Raw genomic sequence first — 13,119 nt, forward strand, 5'->3', positions numbered from 1 at the left:
TTTTAATAAAAACTTAATCTTTCATACCATGCCCTAGGAGCCTGTTTTAATCCATATAAAGCTTTGTTAACTTAAGTATATGATCTGAAAATTTATGATTCTCAAAACTAGGAGGTTGTTCTACATATACTTTTTTAGCAATATAATCATTTAGAAAAACACTCTTAACATCCATTTGAAACAGTTTAAAATTCATAAAATAAGCAAAAGTAAGTAACATTCTTATGGCTTTTAATCTAGCAACAGGAGCAAATATTTTATCAAAATTAATTTCTTCTTGTTGATTATATCTTTTAGCAACTAATCTTGCTTTATTTTTTATTACATTTTTATCTTCATCTAATTTATTTCTATATACCCATTTAGTTTCTATTATAGGATGATTTTTAGGTCTAGCAAGTAGTGTCTATAGATTATTTCTTTCAAATTGATTTAGCTTTTCTTGCATGGCAATTATCCAGTTATGATCTTTTCAGCTTCATCTATTGTTTTAGGTTCTAGATGTGAAACAAAAGCTACATAATTACAAACATCTCTAAGTGAGGATCTAGTTCTTACTCTTTGTGTCGGATCACCAATTATTAATTCTTTGGTGTGATTGTGGATATACTTCCATTCCCTTGAAAGATTACTTATGTCTTGGGGTTGTTCTTGAATGTTCTAATTATTGATGCTTTCATCCTTATACTTTTCATCTAATTAATCTTTATTTTGCTAATTTGAGTCATTGAGGGTGAGCTCTTTCATTCCATCTTCTATGATACCTGCATCATCAGCATCCTTTCTCTTTCTTGATGGAAGATTATTAGTTTCATCAAAAACTACATTAATTGACTCTTCTACTACTAGTGTTCTTTTATTAAACACTCTAAAAGTTTTGCTAGAAGTGGAATAGCCAAAAAAGATAGCTTCATCAGATTTAGCATCAAATTTACCTAAGCTATCTTTGCCATTATTCAAAACAAAACACCGACAATCAAAAATATGAAAATAGCCTATATTAGGTTTTCTATCCTTCCATAATTCATAAGATATTTTTTTTAAAATAGGTCTTATTAAAGTATGGTTTAAAATATAACATGCTGTGTCAATTACGTTTGTCCAAAAGTACTTTGAGAGCTTGCTTTCACATAGCATGGTACAGGCCATTTCTTCTAAAATTCTATTTTTTTTCAACAACTTCATTTTGTTGTGGTGTTCTAGGTGCTGAGAAGTTATGATCTATATCATTTTTATTATAAAATTTTTTAAAAGCTTTATTTTCAAATTCAGTGCCATGGTCACTTCGTATAGAAATAATTGACAAACCTTTTTCATTCGAAACCTTTCGACAAAACTTGGAGAATGTTGAAAATACTTCATCCTTAGAAGCTAAAAATAAAACCCAAATAAAATATAAAAAATTATCAATAATTATAAAATCATATCTTTTTTCTCCTAGACTAGTTATCCTTATAAGATCAAATAAATCCATATATAAGAGTTCTAGATGTTTAGAAATTGAAATAATATTTTTAGATTTAAAAAAACTCTTATTTATTTGCCTAATTGACAAGCATCACAAATTTTATCTTTGTCAAAATTAATTTTTGGCAAACCAAAAATCAAATCTTTTTTAATGATTTTAGAAAGTGTGTGCATACTAATATATGCCAGTCTATGGTGTCAAAGCCAACTAATCTCATTAATTTTAGCATTCATGGCCATAAGATATTGTATATTTTATAAGGATAGATTATCCAAATCAACCATGTATACATTGTCATGCCTATATCCAATAAATCTAGTGCTAACATCAGAGTGACTAGTTACAATACACATAGATGATTCAAAAATTATTTTATAATCTTTATCACATAATTGACTAATATTTAAAAGATTATGCTTAAGACCATCTACAAGTAATATATTTTTAATACAAGTGGAGGGAGTGATACCAATGTTACCAATACCGATGATCTTTTTTTTTTCATTATCTCCAAAGGTGACTATCCCTCCATTTTTGGCTTCCAATGTGATGAATTGAGATTCATCACCAGTCATGTATCTTGAGCATCCGCTATCAAGATACCACTTTCATTTTGTTGCTTAAGATGCAAGACATACCTACATACATGAGATCAAGTTTTAACCTTAGGTACTCAAGCTAATTTGGATCCTTTGGGGTGAGTCATAATGATTCCTTTTGGAATTCATATTTTTTTAATATTTCTATCATTAAATTTATTTGATAAATATGAATAAGCTTTATGTACTACTTTGTCACATTTAAAACAAGTAATATTTGATAATTTTCTTATAGATGTATTGACAAAAATATTTCTTAAAAACTTTTATTTTCTTAGAGTGTTATAGCCAAATCCGATTTTATCATATATAGCTTTTTGACTGTCAATGATTATCTGAAGTTTGTTTGAACTTAATGTAAATCTGTCAACTATAGGTTTTAATTTGGTTACCTCTTCCTTTAGTTTTTGATTTTTTTTATAAGAGTTTCATTTTGACTAAAAAGTTCATCTTTTTCTTTTATTAGAGACTAATTCTTTAGTTCTAATTCTTCATTTTTATTATCAACTTCTTCTTTTTCCTTAGCTAATACTTAGTTTTTTGATTTCAAATTTTTATTTTTTGTTCTTAATTCTTTTAGGTCATTTAAAAGTTTATGAAAAGCTTCAATGGTTCATCATAAGTAAAATCATTTTGAGTTTCGGGTGTTACCTCATTTTCATATGCCATAAGGTACAGGTTGACTTCTTCGTGAGATTCTTCATCAGTAGTGGAGTCATCACTGTCGCTCCATGTAGCCATTATGACCTTTTTCTTCTTAAATTTTTTTTGACCTTTCTTGAGCTGGGGGCATTCTGATCTGAAATGGCCCGGCTTCTTGCATTCATAGTAGATGAGGAGCTGTTCTTTTTCTTTTTCTTTACTTGACTCTCCCTTAACTGGTGGTCTTCTCTTGATCCCTTATCTCTTTCTTCTCATGAAGCATCTAAATTTTTTGATGATCAGGGCCAAGTCCTCATCTTCCTCACTATTGTCTGATTTTTCTGTGTTTTCTTCTTTCTGAGCTGTCAACTTGGGAGATGGTTCTCTTTCTTCTGGTTTTCTCCTCAGTGTGTTGCTTCATAGTCAGTTCATGAGTCATGAGGGATCCAAACAGCTCCTCCAATGGTAGAGTATTTAAATGCTTGGCCTCTTAGATTGTAGTGATTTTTGCCCCCCACTATCTTGGTAAGGACTTGAGCACTTTTCTCACAAGATCGCTATTAGAATAATATTTGCCAAGACTTTTTAAATCATTTATGATGTCAGTGAAATGGATGAACATTTGAGTTATTGACTCTTCAATTTTCATTTTAAACAGTTCATAGTTGTGCACAAGCATATTTATCTTAGACTCTTTTACTTGATTTGTGCCTTCATGTGTGACTTTTAACCTATCCCAAATTTTTTTAGCAGAATTATATGTAAAAATATGATTAAATTCATTTGCATCTAAGGCATAATATAAAATATTTATGGCTTTAGCATTGAGCTAAGCTATTTTCTTATCAAATTTATCCTATTCACCTTTCGACTTAGGGAAAGACTCACCATCAATCAATTTAGTGGGTCTGTGTGATCCATTTACTATGATACTTCACATATCATAGTCAAGTGCTTGAATGAAGATTCTCATCTGAGCTTTTTAATAGATGTAGTTTAACCTATTGAGAAGTGAAGATCGGTTTGTGGATTGCCCCTCGGCTAGTGATGTGCCAAATTGGGCTGCCATTGACCTTTGGCTCTTGATGGTTAAATCAAAAAGGACTAGAGTACTAAGCTCTGATACCATTTATTGCCCAGATATGGAGCTCAAAAGGGAGGTGAATTGGATCTTTTTAAAATTTTAAAGATTAGTGTACTAAAGCAATATGCTAAAGTATTTGAGTGGAGTAGGTTGATTTTTAATAAAAATGAATTCAAACACAAAAGATAGAAATGCAAGTATAAGGCATAAAAAATAAGTAAAGAGAAGTAAGCATAGTAAACACAAAAAATTTATAGTGGTTCGGTGCCAACCTTGCATCTACATCTACTCTTCAAGTTTTTACTTGAGAATTCAATCAACTAAACAGATTTTAAAGTTACAACATATCGGACAACTCCGACCCTTGCTATCCAAGTAAGAATACTTATTTTTTAGGTACAAGCCAACCCTTAACAATCTGATTCAGGGTTCAGATCAATCCAATCGAGATTTGAAATCTCCCAAAACTCAAAAATCTAAAAACAATATGAGAAAAATAGGATACAAAAAATTCAGCACAATATCTCCTTAAATGAACACAATAAATGTAATAAAAATATAATACTTAAGGAGAAGAAGATTTTGCTAAACATCCTCAATGAATTGCACACTTGATTGTAGCTGGAGAGTGGTTGGTGAAGTGATTGAATGCTTCTTTTCTCTCTTTTAGGGCTGATTGAGCTTTTCTCGGATTTAAACTTGAGTGCTTACAAAACCTTATGATTTTTTACTTCAAGAGAGTATTTATAGTCACTATTTATCTTTGAGAATATCTTAGTATCGGTTTAGTGCCATTGGATAGTATTTAATGTGCATTAAATACATCAAAAATGAGCTAACAACTAGCCATTACGAAGCTTGTCTAGAATGGGTCATCCCACTGTGACTGAAAAGTCTCATGGGATGCCTCATTTGATCAGACAGAAAGTTTAGCTTTCTGTTTTGATCTCAGGATCTCAAGAGTTGTCTCACTGTATAGATCGTCCCAAGTGGGTCATCCTATTGTGTGCCATAAGCCAAAATGAAGCGTGCTGGCTATCCAATGAAAGGAGATGACCTAGATGGGTCATCCCATTTTGTACCAACCTAATTTTTTATATATTTAAGATCTGAAACTTATCAGAATACTATTAAATACTCTTAAATAGATTCAAATCAATTTGACACTCTCAAAAGGCTTCGAAAATTTTTCAAACTTGCAGAAACTTCAACTTTAATATACTTGATGAAGTTTTTCAAACTCAATCTTTTGGACTATCTGAAATATCATAAAAATATTCTTCAAAAATAAGAAACTCATTAGTAGTCCCCTCAAATAGTTTGCGATCATCAAAATTAATTCTTGGAGCAATAGATTGGCAAGAAGTTTTGCCATAATCTTGTAAGCAGTATTACAAAGACTAATAGGTCTATAATCTGAAATATTTTAAGGATTAGGGATCTTTGGAATCAAGGCAACAAATGTTTGCTTCCATGAAGAAGGTATAGATCTGGACATAAGGATGTACTTAACATCTTGTATAACATTATTCTTGATAATTGGCCAAAAAGCTTGAAAGAAGAAAGGAGGAAACCTATCAAGGCCAGGAGCTTTGTCAGAGTTCATGGATCGCACAACCAATTTAATTTTCTCTTTAGAAAAAGTAGCCAATAAGGAATCATTTTGAGAAGAGGAAACATGAGCAGAAATTGGTGGCAGCCAGTCCGACAGGGGTTGCTCATCCAAAGACCAACAGGATCTAAAATTGTCAAGAAAAAGATTGCGAACCTGATCAGCATCCTCAACCATATCATCAAAAGTTGAATGTATCCGATGAATACGATTCTGTCTTCACGAGAAAATAGTGGAATTATGAAAGAAACAAGTATTATTATTTTCTTTCTTAAGCCAAAGAACATGATATTTTTGTTGTCAGAAAATATCTTGCTGATGAAGGTTATGATTATACTTCCTAAGAGTAGCAAGAAGATCATAATGGTCTTGAATGGAGAAAGCATCATTAAGAGATTCTTTATATTAAAGATACTCTAACCTATGATTAAGAATATCTCCTAGGTGAAACAAATTACCAGTGTGGCGATGATTCCAGTGTCGAAGTGCAGAACGAACCTTGTTCAAAGAAGAGTCAATCTAACACCAGGAGAATGATGATGAGGGCATTGCCAAGCCTCATGCACAACCTCAATAACTCAATCACAGGACAATCAAAATTTTTCAAAACAAAAAGGTTTCGAACCAGATGTTGATGTTGAGGCAACCGTAAGTAGAAGAGGGCAATGATCAGAGACAAAACGGGCTAAATGCCTAACATAAGAATTAGAGAAAGTATGAATCCAACCAAAATTGGCAAAAGCCCTATCAATATGTTCCCAAACATGCTGTGAACCCAACTGATTGTTACACCAAGTAAACTTTGGCCCCAGAAAATCAAGATCAATAAGCCCCTCAGATTCAACAAAAGATTTAAACTCTACAACATCTCTTTTTAAAGAAAAGTAATGACCTCCTTTTTTTATTACTGGGGCTAAGAATACAATTAAAGTCATCATTAAGAAGAGTAGGCAAATTAAGAGTAAGGACAACAGATATGGATTGTCAAGACAAGCGCCGCTGAACACCATTAGTACTAGCATACATAATACCAATGATCCACAAATTAGTAGAAGGAAGAGATATAATGCCAAAAATAACTTTCTAATCTAAGAAAGTAAGATCAAGGAAAACTAGGTCTCTATGTCAAAAAACCAAAATATCACCCGACAAATCTATAGAAGGCAACATAAATAAATCCCAACGGGATCCCAAAATGCGTTCAATTCTAAATCTAGCAGTATCAGACATATGGATTTTCAAAATGCAATAAATATCAAGATGATGAGTCCTAACAAGGTTTTTGAGATAGTTTACAAAGGGATGTTTAATAGCTCCCCGATAATTCCAAGATAAAATCTTCATTTAAGGGGATGAAGGAGTAGATGCAAAGTCCTTGACTTAGAACTACAATGAGTGTCAATAATTGACTTAGAAGTCTCTACATGTTGAGAAGGTTTGGTTCCTAGAATCCCCTAGAGTTGATCAAACATTCGAGCATAAGAAAGGGAGGCAGTAGATTGCGAAGAAGAATCAACATGAAGGGATTTAGTGTTAACATCAGCACATGACTCAGGAGAACCACAAGCATGTAAGGTGGACTCTAGATCAATAGGTAATGATGGTGGGCTAGGCAGAGTAGTTGTATCATCTAGCTTGGCCTTTGATTGAGGAGAATCTGACCTTTGAATCTACAAAGCCTTTGTTTTAAGAGGAGATCTTTTCCTCTTCTGATGAGTCCAAAAAGAAGAAGCATAGTTTAAGGATTTCTCCACATCTATACATTGAACAGCAAAATCTTCCTGCATATTAAGCAATGGGGCAGCTAAGGTTTTTGATTTAGTACTTTTAGCCACTTGGCTGCCATTCTCATTTGATGAGGTAGGTACCGCTGAGAAGACAAAAGGGCGAGTGGGACCAAGAGGTTTAGAATTTACCTCAAAAGAAAAAGAAATAGGAACTTGTGATGCTCTTATCCAAGGCTCCAAAATAAATTTAACATACAACTTATCATGGCTAGACATTGACCCACAAGCATCAGATAAATGGCCCAGTCTACTATAGTAATAACAAACATCAGGAAGCTCCTCATAAATAAATTCTTACCAAAAAGTTTCATCATAGATTTTGAGATGAGTATCAGGACATATCGGTTTATTTATATTAAGAAGAATACATATCTTTGCAAAGCCAACATGGGTAGCCTGGGAAGTCCACTCATCCAAGAAGAGGGGGCGGCCAGCTATAGAGGCTATTCGGAGAATTTTATCAGGCTTCCATAATTCACTAGGCAAGTCTGGCGTCTTTAACCAAATAGTAATCTTACTGAGAGAATCTCTCCCAGGCTTAAAATTTGGATGCCATTTTTTAAGGGCCATAAGCTAACCAGCCAAAGCACAAGGGCCCTTTGCAAGAATTTGATCACAAACTTCCTCAAAGGGAAGCTTAAAGATATAAATCTCCTCTGAAAGTGACAGAATTTAGAGGTCCTACAAGTTCCACATAGCTTTCAGATCTTTGGTCATGAAATCTAAAGTTAAGCCACGACCGAGAGGCTTACCAATTAAAACAGACTTCCATTTTAAGTAGATAGGATCTATCTCTTTAGAGGAAAAGATAACTACCTGAGAGAATCGCTGTTGAAGAGCAGTGAGTTTATCAATAGGGGGCCTAGAAACTTTCCATCGAAATTTTCGAGTTCCCTATACCATTTGAGCCCAGAACAACTAACAGCAAATGGAGGAGCAGACGGATGACTGGAGCCTGGTGCGGAACCAGCAAAAGGCCGACTAGGTGAGGAAGAGGGAGAGCCTGTAGAAGCCGAAACTGGTGAAGAAGAGGCACCACTCGAATCTTGAGCAGGATCTTTCTCCTTATGTAGATCTTTAGGAAAAGCCATCGATTGATCATCAGAAAGTCTCGAAAGGCCCTTATTTGTAGGACCAAGATCCAAGGGAGAGAACCTCCAGTAAAAAGAGACAAAAACAGAGAATAACAGCAAAATTAATAAGAAAGAGACGGATAAATCCTAACCCTAAGAAGGAAAATCCCAAAAAAAGATGGGAGCTTCTCACACTAGCTTTCTCTCTCTAGAAAGGATTGGAAAGGACCATTTTCAATAATTTTTCAGTTTTCTTTCCAAGTACTTCACCCGTATGAAGTTTATCCTTAGCACCTGCACCATTTCTTTTTCTTTAAAACAAAATCTGATTGTTATTTTTGTCAAGGATGCAAACTTTGAATTGAATCTTGGATCGCTAGTGGTGCTATATATCAATCTCTTGAAAAGCAGCATAATTTTAATGGGAAGAGTACTGAATAATTCCTGCAGACCACATGGGGATATAAAATGGCGGATTGCTGCGCTATCCCAAGGAGTCATATATAACTCAAGTTTCGACTTGATACGTCCATCTCCAAGATCCAATTGACTGTTGTAACTCAACACGCAATCGTTCCAAAATTCAGCGGACTATTGTAAGTTAGCGTACTCGCAAACCAGCCGTACTCGCAACGCGTCCATCTCGACCCGCCAACGGTACTCCTAGTTCTCCCAGTTCGACTTGGTATACGTATAATTGGCTCCCCACCCGAGACCAGCTAAGTTATTTTCCTTCTCCGTCGGTGCTCAACACCAACAATTCCTGGCTTCTTGAGAGGTAAAGAATTCTGCTCCTCTCATCATCTTCTTCTCCACTCTATGATTAATCTTCTCTCCTTAATTACCTTCTTCTTCATCTCTCCAAGGTTTCCTCGTCGGTTCCAGGCTCTCTTTCTCTTCCTTGAGCGTAGTTTCTGATCTCCGGAAACCCTACGCGTTGAGAAGATGGGTAAGAGGAAGTCGAGGGCAAAGCCGGTTCCCAAGAAGCCACAGCCTAAGCTGGATGTGTACTTCACCTGCCCCTTCTGCAACCATGACAAGAGCTTCAACTGCTCCATGTAATTAACCCACCTCTCTTGCCGCTCTCCTCTTTCTTGGGTTAGGGTTAAACTAATAATGGGGGAACTTGGTATCCGTATTGAAACGGCCAAGAGAAGCTTATGGGTTTTCTTGGTCTCTCAGGGACATGAAAATGAAGATTGGGGAGGCCTACTGCAGGGTCTGCGAAGAAAGCTATGCCACCTCCATCCACCATAAGTTATTAATCCTATTCCCTTTTTCTTCATTAATTCGTTCATTAATATATCTCAAACTATGTGTATTGATCCGCATGTAATTCTGACATTATTTTCTTGTCTTGATTTGGCTGGCAGATTTAACAGAGCCCATCGATATGTAAGTTCTCATGGCACAATTCTTTTCTGATCCTTCTATTCTTGCAGTTTTACTAATTTTTCTAGCGCTGCTTTTGTGAATGTTGGCGCGACAGATACAGTGAATGGCTCGATGAATGCGAACGGATCAACTGCTATGAAGATGACTTGAGAAAGAGGCCTTGCATTGCTGAAGTTCCCCAGATTCTGTGTTGTTTTAGATAGGCGCATTTTATTTGTCGATGATCGAAACAAGCTTGTCCTGTCTTGTTGATACGCATGCATTTGTTTGATATTTTCTTTTAATTTGTCAGCAACTGGTAGAAGTGTTCAAGATGTTAAAGATAGGAGTAATTTAACTCAAATAAAATGAAAGTTGTTGTTGTTTGGAGTCTGCATAAATGTCACTATGGAAATAGTAAAGTATGGTGAATTGATATCCCTTTAATTCCTTTTTTTCCTTTTTGTGGATGATTTTAACGGCATCCAAGAACTTGGCAAATTTTATCACAAAATTACTGTTGGACGAACATGTTATCTGGGATCCACTGTAACCAGTTTGTCTATGGAATGGATTTGAAAGCACAAGGTTTAAATGAGGACAATTTCCGCTTCGAGCTAGGTGCTCTACAGATTCACATGTTTCTAATCATTCGAATCAGAGGTGGAATCGGTTTAAACTCACGGATCCTTTGAAACCATCATAGATGATCTACGTTAATTTGCATCGGTTCCAAATGAAACCATGGTGCAAACTTTTTTTGCCTCATCCGAAATCACTTTAGCATCATAAAAAAACTTGATTTTTTCTAAGTTCCCATTCAAAAGATTTGTCAGAGACATCTCCACTGAAATCTAATCTAATGGCTTACTTAGAAATTGAGCAGGTTCATTGATTGACTTTCCTCATGGATCATGTTAAGCCTGATATTAATAGAACCTAATCCAGCCATGAGCTATTCTCACACTGTATCTCAGCTATGTCATAGATGGTCACAGATTGTGGTGGAATACTAATAAACATCTTTCTTCTTTCATTCTCCGCCATCTGGTAAACACAAACTTCCATGTCACACCACATACAAGGGATTGCACAAGATTCAGCTGTGCTGTATTTCTTTTTTTTTGGGTTTTTGTTTGATAGGGCTTTGTTATTCATAGCAACCAAATGGAATAGTCTGCTCTAGCTAGTATTAAAAAAAATGAACAGATGAGCTGAAAAATGGAAAACTGACAGTTCCATGAAAACTTGCTTGTCCATGGGCTCTAATGAACCTGCCAGCCGAATCAAGATAACAAGGTTCGAGACATAAAACAGCACCTTATAATAACATTTAGATCAAGAAGTAATCAAATAAGGATTAAGTTCTCTCTCTCTCTCTACACACACACACACACAGACATACGCACATATACAAAAACTAGTTAACAACGTGTAACCTACGGTGGATGGGGGTCGTAGCTTGAATGGCAGACCAGGCCTTGTTACGATAAAAGGCTAGTGAAGCTCATGACCAGCTTAGGCTGTGGCTTATTCAGAGCTCGCTTGGCTCTCGACTTCGTCTTACCCATGTCTCTTGAGCACTGTCAAATGCCCGGTATCAGGCTATGCACAGGAATGAGCGTTAGATTCACAAATGCATGTGAACAAAGGTATAACTTGAGACATGTTGCTTCAAAAATTGATTTTGATGATCACAAATCATTTAAGGGGATTACTAATGAGTTCTATGTTTGGAGATTATTTTTATAATGTTTCAGATAGTCCAAGAGATTGGGTTTGAAAAGCTTCATCAAATATGCCAAAAATTGAAGTTTCACAAGTTGGTGAAGTTTTGAAGGCTTTTGAGAGTGTCCAAACTGATTTGAATTCATTTGAGAGCGTTTGGATGAATTTTGATAAATTTTGAACGTTAAATGCATGTAAAACTGGGTTAGAACATGATGGGACGACCAACCTGTGTCATCTCCTTCTGTTAGATAGCTGGCACGCAGCATTTTGGGTCATGGCATGCTGTGGGACGACCCACCTGGTATGAGAAAATTCAGTGCAGGGGTAAAATGGTAATTTTAAAATTTTTCAAAATCACTATTTTACAACGAAAATTATTAATTAATTTAATTAATTAATAAAAATTTATCTTATACTAGGATCTAAATATGATATATAGCATGCATGCATTTAAATTTGAAATTCGAATTTGAACAGTAAACACTTTACTGTAATGTGTTCAGAACACAATACTTTGTACGGGTAGTAGATCGCCGCAATCTGATCACCGTCGGGAGAGTCTGATCATCGTGATGCAGCCACACAACGTGTCTGGCCTCTGCGAATCGTCCACATGAAGCTCCCGATCTGATCGACTCCTCACGAGTGCTAGCTCGTTGTAGAGCCCTTTCGACGACCGATGCTGATCGAACTCCTTCGATCGATGTCTGCCGATTCTTCGGATGCTCTGGATCATCAGCAGACGTGCTTGAGATGATGTTAAAGATCTTCCTAAAATTTGGTGGGCTCACGACACTCGTAGCTTACATTCTCACTTCCCGAACTCCAGGCTGAAACCTTGAAGAACTCACTGAAACCCTGCGCACACTTTTTCTTTCTTTTCTTTCTTTTTCTCTCGGAAGGATATAGACCTTCACCTTGCACACAAGGATTCCGCACGCCCAAATTTTCTCTCCAAATTTTTTTTTTTACACACCCCACTCTTCTCCTCCTTTTAAAATAATGTCAAACGTCTTATCCACGTGAGAGGATAAAGATGAGTAATTGCATATTTGAATTCAAATCAAATTTGAATTCAAATGGAAATCAATTTATTCCTATCCACTAAGGGCGTGAGAAGAGGAGGGCGTGGCTTAATTTGTGCGTGAGTGATTTCATGAGAAATATTTTTCGTGTAATAAATGGGGCGTTAAAAGAGGATAAGGTCAAGGCGCTACGATTGGTTGCTCATTCAAATTCAAACTTTGTTTTGAATTTGAATGGCCAACTAATCATCCTTATCCACTTATTTGGCGCATTAAAGTAGGACATGAGGAGGGCTTTACATGAGAAAAAATTCATGAGAACTTCCTTCTAGTGAATTCAAATGGGCGCAGTGGAAGTGAGGTGGCGCAGGGAGAATGAGTCAAGGTGGTTTCATTATTTAAACCAACCTAATTGAATCAAATAAGTTAGGCCCAATTAGACTAATTTAAACCCAACTAAATTAGGCTTAATTAGGCTCAATAAAATTTTAATCAAATCAGAAATTGATTAAGCCCAACCCCTGATCAAATCAGGGACCAAACCATCTCGACGATTAGGTCAACTCTTAACCTAATCGGGTCAAACCCAACTGAAACCAATTCAATTGGATTTGATCCAAAAATAATTGCTCAATCAAATTGAGTAATTAGCGATCAAATTACTAATTAAACCTCTCATAAATATTGAGTCCAAATCCAATGGTAATCGGGCATCAGAATTCAT

General features: G+C 35.6%; 1 protein-coding gene across 1 annotated transcript; it reads left to right on the forward strand.

The window, feature by feature from the left end:
- Window positions 1-9,185: 9,185 nt before the first annotated feature.
- On the forward strand, window positions 9,186-10,030 carry LOC105035215 (transcription elongation factor 1 homolog). The gene is made up of 4 exons (XM_010910675.4): window positions 9,186-9,323; window positions 9,448-9,518; window positions 9,639-9,660; window positions 9,755-10,030. Exons 1-4 carry the CDS (start codon window positions 9,211-9,213, stop codon window positions 9,861-9,863), a joined length of 315 nt encoding a protein of 104 aa, XP_010908977.2. The 5' UTR covers window positions 9,186-9,210; the 3' UTR covers window positions 9,864-10,030.
- Window positions 10,031-13,119: the final 3,089 nt, after the last annotated feature.

This window comes from Elaeis guineensis, chromosome 4 (assembly GCF_000442705.2).
Source record: "Elaeis guineensis isolate ETL-2024a chromosome 4, EG11, whole genome shotgun sequence".
Lineage (NCBI taxonomy): Eukaryota > Viridiplantae > Streptophyta > Magnoliopsida > Arecales > Arecaceae > Elaeis > Elaeis guineensis.